The sequence below is a fragment of the Equus caballus genome, chromosome 16 (genome assembly GCF_041296265.1).
Source record: "Equus caballus isolate H_3958 breed thoroughbred chromosome 16, TB-T2T, whole genome shotgun sequence".
Lineage (NCBI taxonomy): Eukaryota > Metazoa > Chordata > Mammalia > Perissodactyla > Equidae > Equus > Equus caballus.
Window position 1 is genome coordinate 86,212,662 of NC_091699.1, and position 27,078 is coordinate 86,239,739.

The window sequence follows — 27,078 nt, forward strand, 5'->3', positions numbered from 1 at the left end:
TTTTTCTACTTCATATTTCTCACAGGTCACCAAGGTCTGTTTATTTCCTTTCAGTCTTTGTTCTCTCTTTCCTTCATATTGGATGCTTTTATGTTGCTCTGTCACGCATTCACTGATCCATCCTTCTATCATTTTCATTCTTCCATTAGGTCCATCCAGTGAATATTTTCTTTCATATATTATCTCTTTTAGTTATAGAATTTGTACTTGACTCTTTTTTCTATGCTGTGTTTGTCTGATGAGATTTATATCTTTTCATTCATTGCAGCATATTCTCTTTTATAGCCTTGCGCATCCTATCAGCACTTATTTAATGGACTTGTTTGTGAATACATATTGAGTTATCTTGGGGCTGGCCCCTGTGGTCTTTTTCCTTAAGAAAGGCTCCCATTTTTCTGGCTTTTCATGTGTCCGGTAAGTTGGGATCACGTCCGGGACATTTTGAATCATACGTTGGGAAGACTGGATGGTCACATTCCTTCAGAAGTTGTTGATGTTTTGTTTTAACAGGCAGTTCATTTAGTTCCACTCACACCGTAAGCTCTCCCTTGCCTGCTGTGGGCAGCAGGTCAGAGCTCAGTGCAGACGCCTTCCAGTCTGTCCCCAGAGGCGTGATTCTGAGGCCAGCCAGAGACTGGGGTGGAGTTGGAACATGGTGTTGGGTTCCCCTTCCCTGGCTCCCTCCGCTCCGATTCCTCCTCCAGCAATCCTGTTTACCTGGCCAGAAGATAGCAGGCTTTCTCTCAGAGTTTAAGCCGCTCCCCCCTCCCCCGCTGCAGCTGCCCTCAGGGCAAACGATCAAAACAGAAAACTTGTGAACATACTTAGTAATACTGAACGGTACACTGAAAAATGGTTAAGATGGTACATGTTATGTTGCGTGTATTTTACCACAATTTTTTAAATGATTAAAAAACAGAAAACTCCAGCCAGATGGGTAGCACAGCACTTAAGTTCACACGTTCCACTTTGGCAGCCCTGGGTTCACTTGTTTGGATCCCAGGTGCAGACCTACACGCTGCTCATCAAGCCGTGCTGTGGCAGGCGTCCCACGTATAAAGTAGAGGAAGATGGGCATAGATGTTAGCTCAGGGCCAGTCTTCCTCAGCAAAAGGAGGAGGATTGACAGTAGATGTTAGCTCAGGGCTAAGCCTCCTCAAAAAAAAAAAAAAAACCCAAAACAGACAACTCTCCCAGTGCTAGTAATTTCCTCCAATTTCCTACTCCCCTCCAAAATCTGCCTATTTTTGATCACTCTCCAGGCCCTTAGGTATTTTTTTGAGGGAGAGGGTGGTATTTTTCCAGGATTATAGGTGTTGTGGGAGAAACTGTGTTAGGAGCTTGGCCATCCACCCCAGAACCAGAACTCCTTAAGTCCTTGTACTTGTGCCTTTTACAACCCAAGTTTTCTATCCTCCCATTTGCAAGGAAATAAGCACAGCACATTACAATTTTGTGTGAATTTGAATTCTTCTAATTAGGAAAAGTTCAATAAGAATATTGACTTATGACTTGATAGCAATATATAATTATTACTTTAGAAAATATTTTATTAATATAATACTAATGTAATATTAAATTTACTTTATAAAAATAAAACTTTCTTGGGGCCGGCCCCATGGCCCAGTGGTTAGGTTTGCGCACTCTGCTTCGGCAGCCCAGGGTTTCACCAGTTCACTGGAATCCTGGGCACGAACGTGGCACCGCTTGTTGGGCCATGCTAGGGCAGCGTCCCACATGCCACAACTGGAAGGACCCACAACTAAAAATATACAACTATGTACCGGGGGCTTTGGGGAGAAAAAGGAAAAATAAAATTTTTTAAAAAAATGATAAAACTTTCTTTATAAAGGATTACACATTTTCAATTCTAGTGACTAAGTGAATTATAAACTAGAATCCTATTGCCAAAAGGCTTCTACCTTATGTGATAATTAATAAAAGCCATTTGTCAGTATGTATATCCGAATTTCGACAAGTGACCAACGTGCTATTATTTAAATATTCGATGTCATTAAGATGTCAAAATATTTTTTGTCCTATAACAATGCCATCCAAGCAATCGTTAAAAGGCGATGCTAATTCAAGCCCTGACAATCAGCACTTTGGGAACTTGAGCTAAATTTGGCTTAATCATCTGAAGAAGGCCAAATGGGCTATTTTTTAAGAGGGAGAATTATCCCAAATGTTAGGAATAATGCTGAGAAATAAAAATCAGCATTAAGGCGGAACAATTCTACAGTTATTGTGGTAGAATGCATCCTCTCTACTTTACACTTATTTCTATGGAAAACTAGCTTTTCATGATGTAGACTATTAATTATGAGCAGAACTGTCCAACAGAAACGTAAGGCAAGCCACACATATAATGATGTATTTTCTAGTAGCCTCATTACAAAAGCAAAAAGAAGCAGTTGAAATAGATTTTAATAGTATATGTTATATAACCCAAAATATCCAATACTATCATGTCAATATGTTATCAAATAGAAAATTATTGATGAGAAATTTTATATTCTGTTTTTCAAATCAGTGTGCATTTTACACGTACAAGACATTTCAATTTAGGCTCTGAATTTTCATCAGAAATACTTAACCTGTATTTCTATTTCATATAATCCATAGTTGAAAAAAATTGATCCATGTACTTAAACATACTTAAAAGTTTTTCAGTAACTAAATTGAGTATCTGTTCTTAAATTTCCATTTAAAATGGTAAAAATTAAATAAATTTAAAAATCCAGTTCCTTGGTCACACTGAGCCGCATTTCAAGACTCCAAGAGCCACGTTGTGGCTAGTGGCTCCCACATTGAGAAGTGCAGAGCAGAGCGTTCCACCAGTCATGCTTACATCCTGGGCCTGTCCGAGTGCCCGTGACGCTGTTTGAGAAAGACCCAGAGTGCATAGAAGAAAAAGATAAATTAAAAAGAATATATTGTTTGGAGCAAGCAAAGCCTTCGAGTTGGTTTGGCTTTGCCCCTCTGGCTGGTTCAGCCCTGAGGCCGTACGTGAGACCCCTGTTTGGATGCTGAGGAAAAGGGGGCAGGAAGAGAATCCCAAGATTTTACCTGTCGGCGTGATTCATACGAGTTCCATTTGAATATTAGGTCTTCTTCTTGTTAATTGAGGAGGCTTTAAATTCACCCCCATATCTTGAGAAATCATTGGCACTCATTAATCGCAAACACTTTTAGTTATTTAGTCCTACCTATAGCTTCTGTTTCTCAAACCCAACTGTAAGCTCTGGGAGGGTGAGGACAGAGTTTTAAGCATTTGGGGACCTCAGCACCTGCTAAGATTTCTTCCCTGCAGGAGGCAAACACTTCAAAACACGTTGTTGATGGAGATATTCAGACAGTGGCAAAGGGCCATTATATTCGTATGGGACTTTTTCACTCTCCGCCGCTCTTCAACATCCAATCTTTTCCCTAAAGGACAGCGGGAGTGAGCTGAGACAGAGTCTACGCAATGACCCTGGAGTGGGTTGGACTGAAATGCACCCTGAGGGCCAACGAGATCCCTTCATTTTTTAGTAAGTTTCTCTCCCCTCATTCGACAGGCTTCCATTCATACTTGGCAGTGGGAAAGGCATTTATTCCCATCTGGTAATTGCGTCCAGGCCAGTAATTTTTGAGACACAAACTCTGTCTTGGCAAACATTAAAAATTCAGCCATTCTAGGGGCTGGCCCGGTGGCGCAGCAGTTAAGTTCACGCATTCTGCTTCGGCGGCCCAGGGTTCGCCGGTTCGGATCCTAGGTCCAGACCTACGCACCGCTTGTCAAGCCACGCTGTGGCAGGCGTCCCACTTATAAAGTAGTGGAAGGGGGCATGGATGTTGGATGTTAGCTCAGGGCCAGTCTTCCTCAGCAAAAAGAGGAAGATTGGCGGTGGATGTTAGATCAGGGCTGATCTTCCTCAAAAAAAAAAAAAAAATTAAAAAAAATTTCAGCCATTCTAAATGCAGTCACTGTCCTATTCAAAGTGGCTTCCTTGCTCCCTCCCTCCTCCTGCCATCTGACAACACCTAACCAGAACTGTGGACACCTGAGGGTCAACTAGTGAGGTCAGTGGAGGGCTGGGCATCGCTAACCCGGGTAGGGCACCTGGTGGAACCAGGAATGTGCCCATCTGGTCTGGTCTCCCATCACTTTCTGCTGCCTTCCTCATACAGCTGTGGAGAGAATTATATAGCTTCGCACAAATTGCTCAACCTAGTTCATGCCAGAGTAAATCCTCAGTTTAAAAAAAACAGTGCTATTCTGATTATAATGTGGTTACCATGGGAAGCAAATGACTTTATTCCCATTTCACAGATGGGGAAGTGGAGGTCTGGAAAGACTAACTTTTTCAAAGTTACAGAGATGACAACTGAAGAGTCAGGCTTTGACTCTGGGTTTACCTGACTGTTAGGCACTAACCTACACTACCCTTCTGCCAGGAACAGAAGCTCTGAAATGCCACTGCAAAGAGAGAGACACGATCGTGTCCACAGGGCAGAGACTTACTGCAGCGGAGTTGTTTAGGCTGAAGCTCCTTCCTCCTTGCAGCTGCATTGTTCCTCTGTGGGGGCTACATGACAGCAAACCATCGATTCTGGAAGTATTTAGGGGGGAGCTTGACAGATCCATCATCATTTGTGTTCTCACACACCCAGAACAGACACTTATTGCAACCTTTGCAGTACTTCATTGCACGTGACTCTTTGTCCATCTCCCGCCTCCTGTCTGCAAAGACAGAGCAGGTCTCTGCTTCACGTAAATCCCCAGCCCCTGGCCAGGCAGGTCAGCAAACGCAGAGATGCAGGTTGTTTTCATTGTAGCCCTAAATAAGTGCCTAGTCCATCATAAACGCTCAATAAATGTGAGGTGCAGTGAATTTTACAAATTGCTATTATCCATTTTCTTATTACTATATCATTTATACCCAGGGAAAGTTTGCTGAGTGAATGATGGATACAGCACATTTTTGTACCTGGAGTCCTTCAACTCCAGACCGTTGGGCACCAGACAGCCCTAGTGACTGCCTGACATGTCTTCAAGCTCTTCTTGACCTAGTTGTGACAAGCTGAGCCATGGGGGCCTCTCTAAATCTCTCAGCATATATATTAGTTGTTACAGCATTTCTTCATTCAACAAATGTTGCCAAAGACAGAAAAATGCATTGTCTTCATTGGGTTTTCAGCAACATAATAACCGTGCTGTGTTAATCTTCCAAAAAGGGGGGCAGAGGTGGAGTGGATTTTGATCTCAGCACAAAGCTTTAGGAAAATGACTTTTTAAATAAAAGAGTATATTTTATTTTGCTCAATGCTAAGTAGCCAGAAAGCTATAAATGGAGACATCCCCCTCTCCTTTGGTTTCTAACAGAAACAAGGTAAGTTGCCAATATGCATCTTGGCGGCTTGAAGGCAGGATTTATTGTAATTGGAATAATGAAAAGTAGATGGACGTTTATACTTCCCAAAGCTCTTTCACATTCGCGTGACACTGCAGCCTCGTGGCACTGACAGGATTAGGCATGGTGATGTCCTCAGCTGTACTCAAGAGGCACTTGGGAGCCACTCAAGGTCACCCAGCTGAGAAGAGCAGAGCAGGGACTCACTCAAGGTCATCTTCCTGCCCAAGATCTCCCTGCCACCCAGACCTATGAGGGAGCAGCCTAAGTGACAATCCGTTGAACTGTTCCCTTTCTCTTTCTGCTTTTGGAAATTTTAAGTTTTTATGTGAAGTAGGAGGGCTTGAAATCAACATTTTTTAAAGTCTAAATTTATTTCCAGATTTAGCCCTAATTTGGTATTCTGGGCATGATTACCTCTTGTTGGGATTAGCATTTGTCCTTTCCCATTTTATTATACTTAAAGTGACTACAGATGACTCCATGGAGAGGTGTGGAGGACGCTTTAAAAAACTCACCCGCCCAGCCTCCGGCAGCGTGGCCAGTGTTCACTGCCTGCCGAGCACGCATGCTGGGAGGACAGAGTGCAGCTGAGAGCAGGCGGTATCATCCTCCATCTGGAGGGACCTCGCCGGGCTGGAGGAGAAGCCTTTACAAGATCCATCATTTTCCTCAAACTGGGGTCAGGAACTGGCCTGATGTTTGCTCCAGGAAGACTGGCTGCATGCTCGGGGTACCGTGTTTCTCAAGGGGACGCTACGGCCCTTTTGGGTGAGACGGTTCTTGGTGATCTGGGGCTGACCCACTCAGAGCAGGATATTTAGCACCCTTGACTCGCCCAATAAAGGCCATTAGCAACCTCCACTCACTGTGACGAGCCGAATCAGACAGACAAGACCCCCTTCGCACACCAGTAAACTGCCCCCATGCGGCAGTACTAGCCCTGGATGAGATTTTGCAAATGCACAGGATGCAGTTGTTGGCCAACGATGTTCAGGAAAATAAATATGTGTAACCTATGGCTAATGGTGTAAGGTGCTTCAAGGAGCCAGACTGCTTTTGAATGACACATGTGACATATATTCAAAATATTCCTGCTGATGAGTCGATCTCCACATTCTGCCTCTTCAGTTCTAAATGTGAACAGGGAGTTTGCCAGAAGTGTGTGACTTTCTTCAATAATGACAGTGGTAAGAGCTAACACTTGCCTAGTACTTACCCCTATGCCAGGCACCAAGTGCTTTGCGTATATTAACTCAGTCTTCCCAACAACCAACAATGCTATGCGGTAACTATAACTAATATCATCCCATTTTACAGATGAGGAAACAGGCACAGAGAGGTAATCAACCACGGTTGCACAGGTCATAAACTGCACAGGTAGGATTCCAGCCCAGCCTGTCTGGCTCCAGAGCCAGGATTTAACCATCCGTGCTTGGATGAAGATCTGGAAATGAAGTTTCTTGCCCAAGCTCTGTGGACATCAAGATCTGCCTAGTCACTTGCAATAGACAAATGCCCCAGCTGTGAGGTACAGAGAAAACTGCGTTGTTCTGAGGTTGAGAGCCCTGTGAGAGGCAATGGGTCCCCGTTCAAGCATCAAGCACAGGATATGGGAGAGGCATCTGGGTGGAAACTATGGCTGGTAAATTACAAGAGCAGCAGTTCTCAACTTTTTGGTCTCATGACCTCTTTACATTCTTGAGCGTTGTTAAGGACCCTCAAGAGCCTCTGTCTCTGTGGGTTATATCTATCGATATTCACTGTACTAGAAATGAAAACTGAGAAACTTTCAAATGCTTATTTATTACTTCATTTAAAAATAACAATAAGAAGCTCATTACATATTAACATAAATAACATAATTTGACAAAGAAAAAACATTTTCCAAGCAATAAGAAGAATAGCACTGTTTGCATTTTTGCAACCTTTTCAGCGTCTAGCTTAATAGAGGATGGCTAGTCCTCATGTTGGCTTCTGCCTCCAATCGGTTGTGATCCGTTGTTAGGTCGAAGCATGTGAAAAAACCACAGCCTTACCCAGGTATGTAGTTGAGTAATAATCTTCTCAGATAATTGTAGACGCTGTTCTCTGATAGTACACCAGAACTCCATAAGTAACAGTTTCTCAAAGGCTAGTCATAATAAGGAATCTGAAATCACATTAATGAACTTACCATACACCATTGCATTAAAATGCATTGGGCCATCTCGCACTTTGAATGAATCTTTCGCCCACACAACTGTAGGACATTGCGCACTGGTTATCTGGAAGGTACTGATTCATTGTTAAGTGGATCTTTCAAAAGTTGACATATTTCCTTATACAATATCAAAAAGTTGTATTCATTCATATCACTACCCATCTCATCAGAAAACTATTAAAGTATGGGTAAATTGTTGAACTCACTGTGGCAGACACAAGTTTTCCAAAATTGAAAGCTCAAATCTTATCATTGGCAACAAATGCTACTAGTTCTTTTCCTTGAAGTGACAGGCTCACTTTAAAAGGATGTCTGCCACACGCTCAGGCCTGAAGAAACGTAGTTTGTCTGTCAATCATTCTTTCAAGTAAAAATGGCATTCCGTGAAAAAGGGTCCTAGTTCAGCTCCCCACTCAGCTCAAATCACACAAAAGCTTTTCCTAGAGGCAAACCAGCAGACTTTGCTGTACAAAGGCGCTCTGTGTGTACTTTCCATTTTGTCGCACAGAGTATTAAGGAGACGTGCACTCAAGGATTAAGATTTAATGAAGTCTTTACTGGTTTTGTTTACTGTGACCTATATTGTGAAGAATGCAGTTGGATGCTGCTCAGGCACCAGCACTGTTAGGCACCATTGCTTCTATAGCACCAGAGCAAATTACCAACACAACGGAAAAAGAAAATAGTGTCTTAGTGTTAATAGGATGCTAATTTTGACTTTGTGGACCTGCAGAAAGGGCCTGGGGGATCCCGGGGTCCACAGATAGAGCACTGAGAACCACCATCGTAGAATATCACGCTCACTCGTGATGAGCGACAGGAAACAACAAAGAGAGGGCTGGACTGAGACCCTCAGGGTCATGATTTCAGCCCTTCGTCTGCTCCTTACTGTCCCAGTGACTTTGGGAGAACCACTCAATCTCTCTGAGACTCAGTTTCCTCATCTGAAAAATAGAATCAACACAACCTGTTGTTCAAAACTATTTGAGGGTAAAAACAAAATATATTCTAAAAACCTATCTCACTCATTCATTCATTCACCAATTTCATTCATTTCCCCCAGAATCTCATGGGAGGAATTAAGAGACAGCTACACCAGTTTCTCTGGTGTGTTGAAGGCATGTTGCTGCAGAGGAGAAGGTAGCCGTGAGCTACAACAGATGGCTGAGGGGCTGGAGCCCTCCTGTCCCGCCGGGCTCTGCAGGGGCTCATCTTGTGGGTCTGGCCTCCCCAGCGGGCTCTTGGTGAAGCCGAGTTCTGCCACCTTAGGCCATGGCCAGCGTGGGAGAGTGCCGAGAGCCCGGCAGCCTGATGCTGCTGCTGGCTTGTCCCCACAGAGCCCGTTGCTGGTGCAAAGCACATGCTTATCTGTGTGCTGCACTCCCACGCATGGCTCCTGGCACACCAGCTCTCCCGCCTGAGAAGCTACTGGAAAGCTAGACTGTAGAAGGGATATCTGTATATGGAAACCAGTAGGTCTGCTCTACTTAAGTCCGTCATCCTCCCACTGCAGTGCCCAATTAGCAATAACAAATTCTAGTGACGGGCCCCACAAAGATCAAGACAAAACGCACTGAGATGGGAATTGTGATTTTAAACATCCTTGCTCCTCAGGACTTCATCTCGGCATGTTTCTTCCACAGTCTCTCTCTCTCAACTGGTAGGGTTTTAAAATAATGTCCTATTTGATGTCATGCTAAGTAAAGAAAAATTAAAATTTTAAATTATTAGCATGAATTTTACCATTTATCTTTATACTGTGCAATGCCAGTTTCAAATGCAAATGTAAGAGCAGTTAACTGCTGTGCAGAATCTCCAGAATTGCAGGCTTGGTGTTTCGTAGCTTGTGTGTGCATATGTAGTCAGTTCTTTATCAGAGCAGTGTAAATGCCGTACAAACCCAACTCCGGTGTTTTTATTTCACTTCTTTGTCTGTGTACTTTCTACCAACGCACTCTCTCTTTGGCTTACTGGGCGTAAGGAGGCCGGGAAAGAAAAAGAGCTGTGGGTCATCTTATCGTTCATTCTCCTCCCTGTCATCATTTGCAGCATAAGTGGTTGGCTACCACAGGGAAGCAACCTGAGTCAGAAAGGATATAAGGTTCTTCAGCTGATCATGTCTCTTAAAACACCCCTGCTGGGGCTGGCCCGGTGGCGCAGTGGTTAAGTTTGCACATTCTGCTTTGGTGGCCCGGGGTTCACTGGTTCGGATGCCAAGTGTGGACATGGCACCGCTTGGCAAGCCATGCTGTGGCAGGCGTCGCACGTGTAAGGTGGAGGAAGATGGGCACGGATGTTAGCTCAGGGCCAGTCTTCCTCAGCAAAAAGAGGAGGATTGGTGGCAGATGTTAACTCAGGGCTAATCTTCCTCAAAAACAAAACAAAACAAAACACACACCCCTGCCCTCTTTCTGTGTTCAAAACAATTTAGGTTCGAACGGAAGGGGTAGCCTCTGGGGGCTGTCAGCTGCCCACTTACTCAGTCCTGGACATCGCGTGCTTAACTTGTTTCCGCTCTGAGTCCCGCTGAGCCCCCAGGCGTCATGGGTCCACCGGAACTCCATGCTCACGGGGCATCCCGAATACTGTATGTGAATGGGGCAGCAAGAATGGTGAATGTGCATACTGCACACGTCTCCTCTGCTCTCAGCGTGCACCACTGTCCCGTCAGACTTCACTTATGAAACATAAGCTCAGAGATAAAATTATTAAGATTTTGAGATGGCAACAGTAGCAATTAAAACCAAGCTCTCTTGAGCTCAGGGGCCTGTGTGGCTCTCAGGTCACATGCCCATGAAGCTGGCCCTGCCCATGGCCTCTACTCCTGCCATACTGGCCCCTGCAGTCCCTTGGCCTCACCTTGTTCCTTCCTGCTGAACAGCCCTATGGTGTGCTGCCCCCTCTGCCTGAAACTCGGTTCCCTCCCTCGTGGCCTGGGCATGTGCCTTTTCTCTTCCTGTTAGCTCAGCTCAGCCGCCACATCCTTAGGTTGGCGTGCTCCACCACCCCCCCCACCACCCCCCCCACCCCCCCCGCCGCCCTGCTGACCAGGTCAGGACTCTCTCCTTCAATCACTGTCGCAGTCACATTCTGCATTTAGGTACATGATTACCCAACTCCTTATTTCCCTTCGCCACTGGGCAGCCAGCACCTTATACCCCAGGAGAGGTCTGATTCTGTTCATTATTGTTTCACCAGTGCTGGGCACCTAGTCCCTAATCAGTATTTATGAGATAAATGAATAGATGAATAAACCAATGAATGTTTTTGCAACCAGAACAAAAGTGTCAGATGACGAGGTGGGATGAATGAGGGGGGTGTGATTTCTAGATCTTGTTCAAAAGGGGTCAAATCCTATCCCAGTCTGAGCTGGTGGAGCTCAGTGAGCATCACATCGCCTGGTCCACTGGATTGTCCCTTCTACTAGGTCGTGAGTACTTGAGGGCAGGGGAGCCCACCACAGAAAGAAATGATCACTATGCGATGTGATGGGGTGTTGACTAACGCTACAGTGGCAATCATATTGCAATATACAAAGGTATAAATTTTTTTTTAAAAGATATCCAAGTCATTTTCTTTACATCTCTGGCCGCAGCACAGTTCCTGGCAGTTAACTGGCTCTCAAAAAATACTGTTCATATTGAATTGAATTGAGCTGAGCATATATTGCCCTGAGGTTTAGTTTATCTCACCCTCCCCGTGTGTCTCCTCTTCCCTCTCTTCCTTCTTTTCCTCCTTCCTCTCCTTTCTTCTTCTTAAGGATTTCTGAGTCTTGAGAACTACTTTAGTTGTGATCAAATGTTTCCAACAGAAAATTACCCTCATTTACTTTTGGTTTAACTGGACTCTTCGAAGAGAAATGGTCGACTGGTCTTATAATCATGGCAGTGGTTGGGCCTTCCACAGAATGCCCCAGAACCAGTGTGGGTGCTTTTGCTGGTAGTATTCCCATATTGGCATCAATCTTGGGATAGAATCCCAAGGCAGGCACTCTAGAAGTTCCTCCATTCAACTCCAGCCAATTCAGAACAGAAATTAAGCTGGAGGCTGGGAGGAAACCCATCCTCTCGCCCTGACGGCTGCCGAGCCTCCTTGTGGGAAGGCGGTACAGAGACGGCATGGTGGTGGAATGGGAACCAGCCTTCTTGCTAGAGCCTGGTCCACAACCTGTCTGCCTTGTCCATTATCCCACAGCTACATTTGAGAAAGGGCCAGGAGGGGAGGTAGTGAAAGTTCAGTGTTCATAATGAAATTGAGGATCGATGAAATAATAAAAAACAAAACCCTAAAGGTAAGATCGGTATTGATCGACCATTTCAGAAAACATTGTTTGAGAGAGATCAGGGCATGCTTCCTATACGTAAAGTGGGGATTTCTATCCTGAGTAAGACTCGAATGGGAATACAGAATGTCACTAGACGCATCGCCAAGGTGTCCCCTTACAAGTTATGGGGCTGCTGGGAGATGGTGCAGTGGAGCAGAAAGGCGTGGACTTAGGAGTCAGCCATACCTGGGTTTTACATCCAACTTTAGCTCTGTGACCATGAGCAGGTAATAACCTCTCTGACCTTCTTTTTTTTAATTTGTATAAATTAGTATGAAACATCTGCTTTGCAGGTTTGTTATGAAGATCAAATGAGATCACCTGGGTGGAGGTACAAAGCTTGGGACCTGGCACAGAGCAGGCATGCGATCCTGTTATTCCTTCTTACGGTGTCAGGTCTTTGGGACAGTTGGTCACCCTGAGAGTGAGGGCCCCTCTTGAGCTGGGCACCCAAGACACCTCACCCTGGTCCCAGCAGTGCAGCTAGGGCGGTGTCAGACCAGCGTTGGGGCATCTCAGGGTAGCTGCCTTCCCCCCAACACCATCTCCTGGGCCATTTTACAGATGACACAGTTGAGACCCAGAGAGTTAGTATAATTTGACTAAGTTGGCAAACCCAGGCCTGTGAACCCAGGCCTCTGGCTCTAAGCCTGTGTTTCACTCCCCAGCAGTCTACAGCAAATGCCTTACTGCCGATGTCTCATGACACTCACATGCCCCTTTGCACTATGAAGGGCCTTTCTGGACATCTACACATCGTCTCCCCAGCAAGCCTGGAAGCTCCCTCAATACAGGAAGAGGACGTGTCTCAAAGTCTCAGTACTTCCCAAGGCACTTATTACAGGGCTAACCTACAGTCGGGGTTCAAGAAATAAATATCCATCAATTGAGAGAAAGAAGATATTTTCATGGCCTTATAATTTTAATGCAGAGAAACAGTTATAATACACATTAGCCCAGCTGAGGGGGAGAAACGCATTAATTTCACAACATGTTCAGCTCTTTAAGAAGTTCACTTTTCAGGCTCCACAGGGATTCTGGAATTCACATAGACTCACCCACTGTTTCAAGAGAAAATTACAACTCCCAGCGGTGGCCATCTCCCAACAGGGAAGCAGTGGGTGGAGAGACAAAAGGAGGGGCGGGGGAGGGGGCGTGGCAACAGCAACGTGGGCTGCTTAAACCAGGAGTAAAGGACAGGAGAACCGGAGGAGAGCCATGCAGCTAAGATTTCGGGAGCAAATAAATCACCTGGGCCCTGTTGAAATGCAGATCTGACTCAAGCCGTCTGGTGGGACCTGGGAGTCTGCATTTCTAACAAGCTCCCAGAGATGCTCATGCTGCCTGTTCATGGACCACCCTTTCAAGTAGTGAGGATGGAGTCCCAGGACAAAAGGTTGTGAAAGCCTTGGCTTTTTTCTCCTTTCCTCTGCAATCTGTCCTTTGACTGTGGGCAAATTCCTTAACCTCAGACTGGGCAGAGGGCAAGTGGGAACCTGCTAGGAAAAGTGGCAGATGGGGGTAATCACCAGCTCCCCAGCATGGGGACTCTCCCCTTTTTTCTGCCAGATGCCCTTGATGGGTGACATTTCCATGCATGGAACACCTGAATTTTACCATCCATAAATGAATGTATTGGTCTGCATCTCGGGAGGCCTCTTCTGGTTTGACAGCCCTCTGTGTGGAGGAAATGGCCTGGAGGTTTTGGGTTTGCAAATCTGGCCCAGCAGAAGCTCTGTCTTCAGGCTGGCAGTTCTCAAGATCCCCACTCATGGTCTTCCATCTTCTGCAGGGGAAATCTGTGCATTCAAGATCCACGGCCAGGAGCTGCCCTTTGAGGCCGTGGTGCTCAACAAGACATCAGGAGAGGGCCGGCTCCGGGCCAAGAGCCCCATCGACTGCGAGCTGCAGAAGGAGTACACGTTCATCATCCAGGCCTATGACTGCGGCGCGGGGCCCCGGGAGACGGCCTGGAAGAAGTCGCACAAGTGAGTGTCCTGGCAGAGCTCCCCGGCCCCTCCCGTCCCTGCCCACCATCTCCTTCACACGCTGCTCTTCAGATACGTGTTACCCATTGGTCACACCACTGTGCTCTAGGCTGCTCCGCTGCTTGCTGGTTCCCCAGGCCCCTGCAGACATCAGCACAGGCCACTTTCTGCACGTGGAATTCTCTATCCCTCTGCTTCACCTGAAGATACACCTGTTCCACCATCAGGACCGAGTTCAGGTGTCACTTCTGGGAACCCTTCCCTGAGCCAGCCCGTCCCTGCCGACCTGGTTAGGACCTTTCACTGGGTTTCTGCCACGGTCTTCTTTCTGTTGCAGCCCTTTTCATTTGGGGTTGTAACTCTCTCCCGGATGGAGTGGGACTCAAAGCCTAACCCAGGGAGAGTGGTGAAATTGCTCCTGAATGGAGGAGTGAGTGAAGTGAGGAAGGAATGGATGGGGAACGGGGAGATGATCAAAGGAAAGTTGTTGCTTACAGCTGGGTATCAAGGAAGGTCAAAGATGGGGAAGATTCTCTCTGGGTGGACTCATGTCTGAGGATCGGGGCAAGGACAGGTAGGAGGGTTTCCCACGGGAGGGAGGACAGAACGCTCAGACAACAGCTGCCCCTTCTGGCTTGTGCTTGCTCCACTCACTTGGCCTTGGGGTCTAGGCAGTGCCCGTGGGAGGTGTGGGAGGATGGCGGGACTCTTTCTTTACCGCCATCCCTTCCTTCCTGTGTGTGGTTCCAGGGCTGTGGTTCACATCCAGGTGAAGGACGTCAATGAGTTTGCTCCCACCTTCAAAGAGCCGGCCTACAAGGCCGTCGTGACGGAGGGCAAGATCTACGACAGTATCCTGCAGGTGGAGGCTGCCGACGAGGACTGTTCACCCCAGTACAGCCAGATCTGCAACTACGAGATCGTCACCGCTGATGTGCCTTTTGCCATTGACAGAAATGGTGAGTGTCCTGAGAAGACCCCAGTGGGGGGCGGGGAAATGGCTCCATCACCCCCACTCTGAAGGCCAAGTGGAGGCTCTGAATGTACTTGGCAAGCAAGGCCTCCCTTGCTACCTCTGATGCAGGCTCTGTAACCCAGAACTCAGTCCGCGCTAGACAGGTGGCCTGACACGATCGGCAGCCCTACTGGGCCTGGATCACCCCCAGGACACCTCAGAAACCTACTCAGGGAACATAGTCTTTAAAACTTGCAGCACCATACAACTGAATACCAAAGATCGGTTGGTTTTCTGGTGGAATCTTCCAGTTGTCATTCACATGTGAGCCAGGCCATCAACTTGGTCATATCTGAGTCCTTTTCCTAGATAACGAGTTATAACATTACTCCCACGTTATAACATTACTCCTCACCACAGCAATCTGCTTCCTGCTGCCAGACAAAGAGATGCTAGCAGAGAGGGTGGAGACTTTGAAACACCTTCTAAGCAGCAGATCCATTCAGGAATCTGCAAAGCTGTTGCTAGTGTCCTTTGAGAATTTCTACCCTAGTGAGAATGGAGCATGAAAGAACCCTCCTACCATACCCCAACCCCAAACTGACCTGAACACAGTCCTATAAAGCCATTTGGCTATTTCCTCAATTAATAAAAACTCACTGTAGTGTAAACACCACAGCCAGAGGCCCCCATCAACTCAGGCCACCGTGACTGTAATTTTTCAATACCTTGATTTTAATCAAATGATAATTATTTGCCAAGTATATCGTTTAATTATTAGCATGAGTGTGTGGGTATATGTATGTTATCCCTGCTTTGTTTTGAATAGGATTTAAATAGTGCACAAAGATGCAGCAGTTGCAAAACCTGGAGTTTGTCCACCCGGTCAACATTAATTGAGTGCCAGGTATGGTGCTGGGAAATGGGAATGAAGACAGAGTGGAACTCAAAACAGACAGGGGCCTGCTCACATGGAGCTTACCATCTAGTGAAAAAAAAATCAAAATAAAAAATAGAAAATCAGGTGGCATCAAAGGTGAGGTTGGGACACCAAGCAGCCCTGCACCTGCATTAGGAAATAAATTAGCTCTGAGCATCCTGGTGGCCAAGGCCTAAAGGGAAATACTATCAGCCACCTGCTTGCAAGTCGTCAGGAAAAGCCCAGCGCTTCTTGTTGCGACCAGGGAGAAACTTAGCTATGACACAGGCTTCTGCATCCTGGAACTACAACAGCTTCCATGGGAGAAGGAAGCCGAGGAGACACCCTCATTTCTCACCTCTAGTAGCTTATGAAGATGAAACCAATATTCATGAACTAATATTCATATTACTAAAAAATAGTAATAGGCAATTTCCTTATAAAATGCTAACACATCTGGAAATGACAGTTATGCACCTAGACATTGCTAGATGCTAATTGTGCAGAACACAGATCAGTGCACAAAAGAGTAAAGGAAAAAATATCAGACTTTAAAGTTTGGTTCAAGACTCAGAAGACGGTCATTTCAATTAGGAGAGCCCATCAGAGCTGCTTCCTGATAGGTTTTCCTACGGGCCCTGTGAAAAGACTGGCCTGCCCCCACCGCACAGACTCACATCTCACACATCTCACACATACACTACTCCATATAATGTAAAACTGCTTTGTATTTTTCTGTTCTCCTGTGATCAGCTGTTTGGTCTAGTCCATGAAAGCTTTGGAACCTGGGGAGTGGCGAGTCCTTGGTGAAGGGCACGACTAGACAATGGTGGGGTCTTTGATGAGTGGTCGAGCTCCATTGGCCTCCTGCCTTAGCTCTGGAGAAGCACAGCCCAAGGAGAGATGAGATGCAAATTCTTTCAGTGGAGGGTAGACTGCCCCAGTCATGAAGATAATTACTCATCTTGATGAGCCATTTCGCTAACATATGCCAATTTATTTCCTTAGCTGTCTCATTAAAAGTGAGGAACAGTCCTTTGCCAGGGCTCTGCCTCCAATGTTGGTTTACAACATAAGATAAAGAGGCGAGTGGGCACTCCCAGGGAGTATGGGCCTCCGACAGTGAGGTTTACAAGAGCAGTTCTCCAAGTAATGAAGGCAGGACCCAGGGGCAGACACAGAAGAGGCTCCTGTTCTAATGAGCTTCCCAGTTGGCCCTTATCCATCACTTCCACCGGCGACCTTCCGGGCTTCTTGAAGAAGTTCTCGGCATGCACATCAGACAAAGTACTGCTGAGTTTGGGGCCCACTCATTGAGGCCCGATGGCTTCAGGTGGATGGCACCTGGTCCCTCCAACCTGCCAGACTCTTTGCCTGTGGGGGAAGGAAGGGGAGCAGGGCAGCAGGAGGATAGGAGACATTACATGGAGTCAGCCTGACCCGTCTTAACTCAAGACTCAACCTCTTCCAGCCGAACTCCTTGACTTTTCTCCCCTTGAATTCCTCCCCTGTGAAATCATGGCATAATAAGAAGGCCTCCTCATGGGGTTGGCAGAGGGCTTGGCAGCGTGTGGGGATAAGCTTCTCAGGGTACCTGGCACATGGTGAGTGCCACAGTTACTAGGTATTCACCTGGGTGATTGGGACATGAAGGTTCGTTACCCCCAATAGATTTCCAGACTGAAATATGAGCAGGAAACTCTGAGTTGGTGACATCAACTCCCTCTTGGGAAGTTCTGGATTCATTTCACATGGCTTCCAGGCCCCAATCTTCTGGCACTAGGCCAGACTTTCTGAGACAGATAGGGCCTGACTAATTTCCACTGAACAGGTGGAAAAACTGAGTCCTAAAGCATAAAGAGCTTGCCTAACAGCACCTGTCACCCTGCTGGCAGAGTTGAGACTGGAGCCTGCGTCCCCTGAGTGTTGGCCCCACAGCCTTTCCACCAGACGGCTCTTCCTCAGAGATATTTGACAGGAGCACATGGCAATGGGATTTAAGTTCAAAAACGCAAAGTGTGTCTTAATCGTATAACAATGACTCCAATGTGTGTGTGTGTGTCTAAGTTACTTAAGCCTTGCCCCAGATCCTCATCAGTAGATGGGAGTTACCTCTTGTGCCTGTGGAAGAGGGTGGATGTAATGAATCAAGGTGCTCACTTGTGCTGGCATGAACCAAGCTCTCCGCCATGTTAGAGAATGACCCAGGAGGAGCAGCGGTGGGCTCAGTGACGCCCAGTCCCCCCTTGGCCAGCTTTCCTCTCTTCAAGCCCTGTTTGGTCCACACACAGCCCCAGCTGGGCTCTCTGTCAGCAGGCTGCCTGCTGAGTCACGGAACTCTGATGCCTCTGAGCCCTTTGTCCGCGAGTTGGCTTGTTCTAAAGTCAGTGAAAACACTTCTTTTCCACCAGAATAGAAAGTAACGCATGCCTTTTGTGGGAAATTTGGAAACCATAGGCAAGTATGAAGAAGGGAATCAGTCACCCATAATCCCACCACTGATACCTCTACTGACATCCCACCAGCCGTTCTTCTATGAAGATTTTAAACAAAAGAAAGGCCACACTTTCCCTACTTTTCCTTGTCCTCACCTTTTTCACCTAACATTTGACAATGTGGATTTTTTCCATCCTTAAAAACTCTTCATAACTATCACTCTTAGTGCTGAACAGCATTCCATCTTATGCAGACTTAGCTCTTCCCTTACCATCGGACTTTCAGTTGCTTTACTATTTTCCAACGTAATAAATAATGCTTAGACGAACATATTTGCACCTGTATCTGCAATTTGTATCATTTTCCTGGAATCGATGCTTACATGTGGAATTGCACGCCCAAAACATATGAACACTTGCAAAGTGACTGGCCTGAATAGCATCCAAAAGGGTTGTTCGGGGTCAAATTCCACCGCAAGGAGGTGCAGGTCGGCATGCCTGCCTCAGCGCACTGCCCACCCCACCTGAGTTTTAGAACAATGCCTTCACTAAAATGCAAGTAGGTACTGAGTGTCTTTTTGAGGATTAGCTTCCCAGGTTCATGTGGACCCGAGAACTAGGCCCAAGGACCACTACTCACCTGGGTTGACTGTGGACTCAGGTCTCCTGAGAAGGCACTACTAGGAGAAATAATTCAAATGTGGGGGCAAAAAATACAATTGGAACAGTAGCAAGATGGATGGCTTTTTCTGAGCTTTCAAAAAAATTGTAAACGAATGTCTTATCCAAATATGACCCTCCTCTACACCACAATTGGTTGCAATACTGTACCCTCATTTTTGACCTAATCCTTTAAATTCTGCCTCTGAAACCCGTTCTCACATGCAAGAAGTCAGAGGTGGTGGAGAAAGTAAATTAGTTTCTCAGACAGTTTCATTAAGACTCGGGACGGAAGTGGAGCTGCAGCAAATTGAGCCAAGGATTGCTGGCTTGTGTGTTTATTTTTCTAGCACAATCAATAGTGTTCGGTCTGCTTAATGTCACACGGATTGTAAAGCCTGAGCTTTCTTCTTCTCAGAGGCGTATCTTTTGAGAGCCATTTACCTTTAAAGAAAGAGAAAGTTAAAACTTTTTGTTCAGAATTCAATTTGATGTTGCTGAAACATGCTTCTCATGGTTGTATCGATGTGCTTCCACCTGACGGAATTTCTCCCCTGAGGATGACTATCACCAAAAACTAGTGTGTTAACAGAACCCTCAGGGAGTGTTACCAACGCAGTACTGAGCCGTCGCAGACCTGTGCGGGCCCCGAGCTGAGAGCAAAACAAATATTGGGGGAAAAATGAAAGGGATTCTGGACACCAGCCACAAGGCCAAAAATACATCAAACCCTTTTATACTCAGAGATTTTTGACTGGCTTTGTTGAACTAAATTTTACTTCAAATCAGTGGCTGCCATTGCATTTTAGGAATAATCCAGAGCAGATAGCGGAACAAATGATTCTAATTCTTGGTCCAATGTCTTGGGCGACTTCGTCCCCCCCACACTCACGTATACTTACAATTGTAGCACCTGCTCCTGGGCTGGTACTAAGTCTGTTTTACTAAGATTGGGTGATTGGAGGGTCAACTTTTCCAATCTTTAAAACATCATGTGACTTTTCTAATTTTGCAGACTTTCTTGCCTTGGTCTCTGCTGTCTCAATTCCACATGAACATCAGTTGGAATGGAAGAAAGCTCTTTAGGGAGTTTCCTTCAGTTTTGATGAAATATAAAAATATCCCTGAGTCAGCCATTCTGTGTTTGTTTATTTGCTCATGGCTTTGTTTGTTTTTTAATTTCCATTTTCTTAATTTCATTTCTGGTAAAGGATGATGCTAACATTTGAGTCCTAATTTGCTGTCAGCTCCACCATCAGAAAAAAAGGAAGAATGAAATTATTCTCAACAAAGGAAGACTTTAATCTCTTGGAATCAAAGACTAAAAAGTATTAAATGCACCTTGGGCCTTTGTTATTTCCTTGGAAACAAAACTGTATTTCAGCAAAAACAGTCAATTAAAATTTTTCTCATTAATTATCAAATAATTATTTCTGAATCATAATATCAAACCCACAGGAACGAAAACACACAAATGGCTCAGAAAAATTGTTTGCTCTCTCTCGGAGAAGAAAAATATCTTTGCCACCTGGGCAGAGAATTCGCTATTCTGTGTAGCTTTCAGAAGAGAAAGTCCATGTTTTCTTATTGATTTTACTTCCTATTTGGTAGCTAAATAATGTGAGGAGAGGCAGTGAACATTCCTGGCAATGAGCCCAGATGTTAAAAAACGTGTGTCAGGACATTTCTGAATTCCGTCTTTTCCCAGAGACTTCATGGCAGATGCGCTCTCGGTACCCTGCAGGAGGGACACGGCCACATGGGCGTCCTTTAGGAGTTTTCTGACAGCCCATTACTTATAAACACAGCCAGTTGGATTCCAGCTGTGTGCTTGGAATTCCCTAGAAGTCCCATCCCACAGCTGGGGGGCCTCCTTGGAATCTGCCACCAAGGCATAAGCAGGCCACATGTGGAAGCCATGCCCTATTTGCCCTTGTTTTCGCAAACAGGTAGGAAAAGCGGTAATTTCATTCTGGTGAAGGTTGGAGGAGTGGAGAAGGGATTTTGAAGAACGGCGGTCTGTTTCACTTGATCTGAAACGATTTTGAATCTCTGTGTCCTCAGGCAACATCAGGAACACTGAGAAGCTGAGCTATGACAAGCAGCACCAGTATGAGATCCTGGTGACCGCCTACGACTGCGGACAGAAGCCGGCTGCTCAGGACACCCTGGTGCAGGTGGACGTGAAGCCAGTTTGCAAGCCTGGCTGGCAAGGTGGGCCTGCTCGTGTCAGTGCTGCTGAGTGAAGGCAGGCTGGCCTGGTGTATAGAAGGTGCTGGACCTGTCCTCAAATCATCACAACACACAACTAGAGGAGTGCTTAAAATGTGGTCGCTCTGCCGCGAGAAATAGAGCAGCTTGTTTATTCTCACAACTCCTCAGTGACCTATTATCCCCATTTTACAGCCAAGAATGTCCAAGGCACCTTGTCTAACACCATGTGCCCAGTTTGTCCAGTGCACCCTTTCTCAAATCTCATGGCATCTTGAATCAATAGTAATTATCCCGCAGTGCTCAGGAGAAAGTGCCGGCGAGCCTATTCACTTTATCTAAGGGTGCTGGGTCTAGCAGCTGCGTTTCAAACTGTGATCATCACTCAGCACCTGGAGAAGGTTGCCGTGTTCCGTGGGCTGGCACAGAGGGTGTGCAGGCAGAGGCTGGAGATCCAGAATCCAACCTGTGGAGTAGGGGCTTTCTAAACTGTTGGCTCTGGGAATGGAGAAGCGGTGGACTTAGATGGAGGTGGATCTTGGTGCCAGTTTAGATCTTTTAGGATGCAAAGACAGAGCAGAGGGTCAGGTTACCCTTAGATGACGAGGTTTATCACTGAGCCTAGGGGAAATAAGGAGGGTAAGGCCAGCTGTAGAGGGCATCTCACAGGGAATTGGATAGTTCACGGAATAACAGTAGCTCTAGGGGTAACATCAGTAGTTCCGATGGCCGAGCAGGGATGCTGGTGTCATCTCTGTGCTCAGCTGCTCCTGTTTCTGCTTCCTGTGTTGATGCTGCTGCAGGCTGCTGATTCCTCATGACTCATGGTGCTTCATGGAGTCCTCCATCCTCCATTTTGTGGCTTCTGTCTACCACCTTCTCTTCGGGTGTCCTTAAGCTTCAGGACCCCTGTTATATTCTACCTCTTTCTCTGTATCTTTCATTCTTTTTTTTTCTTTTTCTTATTCTTCCCAAAGCCCCCAAGTACACAGTTGTGTATTCTAGTTGCAGATCCTTCTAGTTCTGCTATGTGGGACACCGCCTCAGCATGGCCTGATGAGGCGTACCATGTGTGCGCCCAGGATCTGAACCTGCGAAACTGTGGGCCGCCAAAGTGGAGCGCACAAACTCAACCACTCAGCCACAGGGCCGGCCCCTGTATCTTTCATTCTTAAATTCCCCTAAAGAGTGCGCGATTAGCTGTGTTAGTCATTCATATCCCTATGGAGCAGACTGATGCCAGGCCACTGGTCAGACTTTGAATGGCTGCCTTTTAGTCAGGCATTCATTCCTAATACAATTCATTTGGGTCATATCGACAAGATATCATGGTACAAAACATGGACACCTGAAGACCTACGTGGCGTCACTCCCCTGCACAACTCTATCTCCCTTAATCCTTCAACCAGAAAGGTGGGAGGGGTCAATTAAGCCCACCTCTGGAGAGAGCCAGAGTCGTTTGCCTGTGAACCAAGTAGAGAAGATGAAATGCTCAGTAGAGGAGCCCCAGGTAAGACACATGGGATATAAAGAACAAAGTCGAGCCATCTTTGTCAAGCAAGAGACACAGAAAGAGGAACAAGCCATCAAGGGAAACTCAGGAAGCCTGAGCTCTGGTTGAGTATAATTCACTAGACCCTAGGAGCCTGCAGCCAGGATTCCATCTCTCTCATCCACCACTGGATCGCTCAGGCTTAGCGTGTGTCTGGTCCCAGTGATAGGTGTTCAAGAAATAGCCATTGAGTAAATGAATGAGTGAATACATAGATGAATGAATGAAAAGCTATTTGAGCAAAGAAGAACTCTCCTTGTTTTATTTTAACTTATAAGGGCTGACTCCAGTGAAAGTCTAGCTTTTGAAAAGGAAACCTGGAAAGAGTATAAAAGGTTCCTAAGCATGGAACATGCTCACGATGGGATTTTAAGTGGGGAAAGCAAAGCACAGAGTCAGATCTGGAGAATGATCCCAATGTCTCTTGTCTTTGATAAATGAAACACGTATAGATTTGGGATTACATTTTTGTACCTATATTTAAATGCAATTTCCTAACAGAGTTTGTTCGTGTTTCAGTGCTAAATGTATGCAAAGAAAAGCACTTGATAATGTTTGGTTCTGTGTGTGAAGAATATGTGGGACACCTGTTCTCTGGTGCGCGATGCTGTTGGCAGCTCTAGGCAGTGTGTCCCTGGAGGCAAGGATCGTGCCTGTGCGTTGTTGTGTCTCCAGCGCCCAGCACAGGGCCAGCCCCAAAGCAGGCGATTGGCAAGTGCTGAATGGATGAATGAATGGTGAAAAACGTACCTTTCTGTGAAACAAAGACAAGAGGGAGGCAGCAACTCCCTGCATCAGTTCACCATGTCAGGCAAAGCAGTTTAAGCATGTGTACCATCAGAATCTACTGTATGGTGGATCCCCTGCATAAGTTACCCAGCCTTCATGGCAGAAGTGGACACTGGATTCTGCACCATGCCCCTCCTCCTCCCTCCAGCTTCCCCCACCCCGCACCCCCACCCCCGTCCCAGAGCCAGCCATTAAATCTCTCTCTCCAGCCACCATCCTAGCAGGCTTTCAGATCATAGACAGATCCTCCAGGTTCTCTGATATGTGTGGCCTTCCAGACCTGGAGAGGAATCTTCCCTCCTCCCAGGGTACTGGTCCTCTTTGACCCTTCACTCGTTCCTTCACATGAGCAACCCTCATCTCTGACCATCCCGTCTTGGGATCTGTTCTCTCTGCTACCCCTGACCAGGGCTGCAGGGCTGCAGGTACCTTTCTCCAAGGAAGAGCATACCACCACTGGTCCCCGGTCTGTGTCCCTTATCCAGCCCCCTCTCCTAGCTGTATGGAGCAATCTGATTTATTGGGTTTTACTGGTTTTCTTTGCTAGCTGCAGATGAGGCAGGCTGCTCTTTACTGTGAGAGGTCATCAGGTCCCTAGGGAAAAGAGTTGGCTCTTCTTGAAGTGGGTGTGGGGTGAAGCCTGCACTGTGTGGCAGAGGAGGACAGAGAGGGGAGGCCATTCAGGGCAGCAGTGAAGAACATGAGGAAGCCAGTCTGGCTTGAGTAGGGGGTTGGGACTGGAGAGAAGGGGGAAGCAAGATTGGAGAGGTCAGGGGCAGGGTAGGGTGGGTGGTCAAGATTTTGAATGCCAGGGTGAGGAGCCACAATGATCCTCCAGCCCCCCAGACCCAGCTGTGAGTGAGGGGTCTGCAGGCGTGTGCCAGGGCATAATTGCCCAGGAGAACAGAGGCTCCTCCCCCCGCTGACTTATCACAAGCAACAAGAGTCACCAAACACAGTTTGGCAATTTAAATTCTTGTCCCTGTTCTAAGTCATTTCCCTCCAGGCAGGAGGGCCTTGCAGCACAGTGAAAGCAATCCATCATGGCCAGGAGCCCCGCGTCTCCCCTGAGGCACTCCCTGTCAGAACCCTCACCCACACTTGCCACAGTCAGCTTCCCCCAGCAAGCTATCCTGGAGGAGCAAGGGACCCTGCCCACTGCTGGAGCCTTCCCTTCCTTCCTAGGGCCCATGAGGGATTGCTCCCAGACTCCAGTGATGCCCCAGGGCAGCGGCCCCCGTTTCCATCACAATAACCCCTTCCAGGAATGTAGGACCAAGGCTTTCCCAACATGCTGCTGGCCTTACCTAGCTGTGTGTGAAGGACATCCCAGACCCTGGCTGTCCTGTCACCTGCCTTTCAGATCTTGGCCAAGGAATCATCTGCTTGGGCTATGGTTTTCCATTTGGGGGTCTTTTTTCTTTATGTTGGTCTTGCCTTCCCAGAAACAATATGGGATCCCTGGGGGCAGAACCATACTTCTCATAGCCCCAGGCACTCACTGAACTTTCCGTCCATTGCCTCAGCATAAACTAAAAGCCTGTTTACCGTCATCACTCACCAGTGGGCAGCAGGGCTTACGAAGGCTCAGTCAGCAGCAAGGGAGGAAGGCAGGCTTTGCATCCAGACACCGACTCCAGGGCGCCAGGCACGTGTGTCTTGCTCTTGCGTGAGCTTTGTCGTCTCTGCTGTCTTCTGAGATTGTAATTCTGAAGAGGTGGCGGGGTCAGCTTACTCTGCAGGGATCTGTGCAGCTTTGCCTAAGGGAACGTCACCCCCATTCTCAGCTGCCCAGGAAGAAGATGGTCCTCAAAGCATCAGCTAGACCTGTGTGAGCGGAAGGGAGAACTAAATTGCTATGTTTTGTCCTGAGCTTTGAGAACTCGTGGTCTCCCCATAGCAGCTCTTATTCACAGAGATGGCAGATTCTATTAGGAACCAGGAAACAGGTGCACCAGCAGCGGACCACACACTAAGGACAGGCTTGTGCCTGCCTCTGCTGCCAGTCTCCTGCATCTGCCATATTCTTGGTGTCTGTCTCCCTCTTCCAACTGGTTATACATACCCAAGCCTGGGCCTGTGTGTGCACCGACAACCATACTTCGGGAAAGTTCTGCATCTGTTCATGGATCAGAACACTACAGAGGATGTAGCGCCCCCAGAAACTATGGCAGCAATAACAGCAGTGCACCCAGTCCACGTGCAGGGGCCACAGACTGTGTCCTCAAGGATTGTTTATAATTCAGTTGCTGGTTTGGGGTTTTTGTTGGTTGGTTGGTTATGTTATGTTATGTTGTGTTGTGTTATGTTGTGGAACACACGGCTTCTTCACACCTTCCTTTATTATTCTTTATAACCCGTGGCTCATCTCTTTCTATGTTTCAAGCTGGAAACATTGTCTTCACAACACTTAGTATCTTTTGCCTTTTGCTGTTGCAAATCAGATCTTGTATTTAGCACCTGCCCCTGCCAGTCGGGACCCAAAGTTCACTATTTCGCTCTCTCTTTATGCAAAACAACTCCCCTTTGAAGAGAGCCACTGGAGACTTTCTGGCGGCCCCACGCCATTTCTTTCCCAGACCTGTTGCTGACTGACATCCAGCCATTCTGGATCCGAGGCTCCCATATCAAGAATTAGCTCTCCAGACTCTAGCTCCATGGAACCCTGTCTCCGTGTGCCCGCCTCATCCCTCAGCATCATCTCTCGGCAGCCAGTCACACCTCGCCCAGCACCGGCTCACCCAGCAGCGCCCGTTCCCAGAGTTTCTCCCACAGGTCCACCTCCTGTTCCTTCTACCTTCACAGTAGGGTGTCCTGTTTAAATTAGAAAGAAAAGGAGATGCAGCTATATAATTGAACCATTTCTTCTCTATTCTTTAGGGTTTAAATAATTCTCAGGTGCATGAGGTCATTTCGGTGTTCCCACCATTCCACAGCCAAGCCTTCATTAGGAGGAGGGGTGGTCTCTGTCAGAGGAGTGCTTCTCCAACCTGGGAGACTGGGCAAAATGCAGATTCTGACTTAATAAGTCTGGGGGAGGTCTGGATGTGGCTGGTCCGTGGCCTTCACTTTGAGTAGGAAGATCATGCAGAAAATATTTACTAAACGCCTAGAGTGTGTCTAACACTTTTTTGTTGAAAAGATAGTAGCGTGAAAGCTGCTGGTTGGGGTGGATTTTCCGTTCACTATCTGCATTGTGAGATAACTGAAGTTGATGTACACATTACACATGGGGAATATTTTTGAAGGGAATTCATTCACCCGTTCCTGACGGCCCACTGTGTGCTGAAGGCTGGGGATACAGAGACAGACACGATCCACCAGGGCATGTAGTACAGGGGAGGTGATGAAATACTGAGAACCAAAGCTCTGGTGGAGGGAGCTATGGGGACACACAGGAGAGACACTTAACCATGCAGGGGCCTTGGGCGAGATGCACCTGGGCCAAGTCTTGAAGGATAGTAGTTTTAGCACACAGAAGGGTGTTCCAGACCAGGGAGCAGATGTCAGGAAGGTGGGAAGGAGCATGATGTGGCTGGGGCATGGGGAAGAAGAGTGGACAGGCCGATGGGGACCAAATCACAGAGGGAGGGTCTCCTGTATCACCCCAGGGGCAGTGGGGAACCCAGAGGCTTTCATACCCCAG

At 47.0% G+C, this 27,078-nt stretch overlaps 1 protein-coding gene across 2 annotated transcripts in view; it reads left to right on the forward strand.

Moving 5' to 3' along the window:
* CLSTN2 (calsyntenin 2) overlaps positions 1–27,078 on the forward strand; it is a 552,389-nt gene that overhangs the window by 412,884 nt on the left and 112,427 nt on the right. For both annotated transcript variants that reach the window (XM_070238231.1, XM_023621018.2), the window contains exons 3-5: positions 13,716–13,911; positions 14,662–14,870; positions 20,945–21,094. In XM_070238231.1, coding sequence (XP_070094332.1) covers positions 13,716–13,911; positions 14,662–14,870; positions 20,945–21,094 — 555 coding nt within the window. The remainder of the gene's footprint in view (positions 1–13,715; positions 13,912–14,661; positions 14,871–20,944; positions 21,095–27,078) is intronic.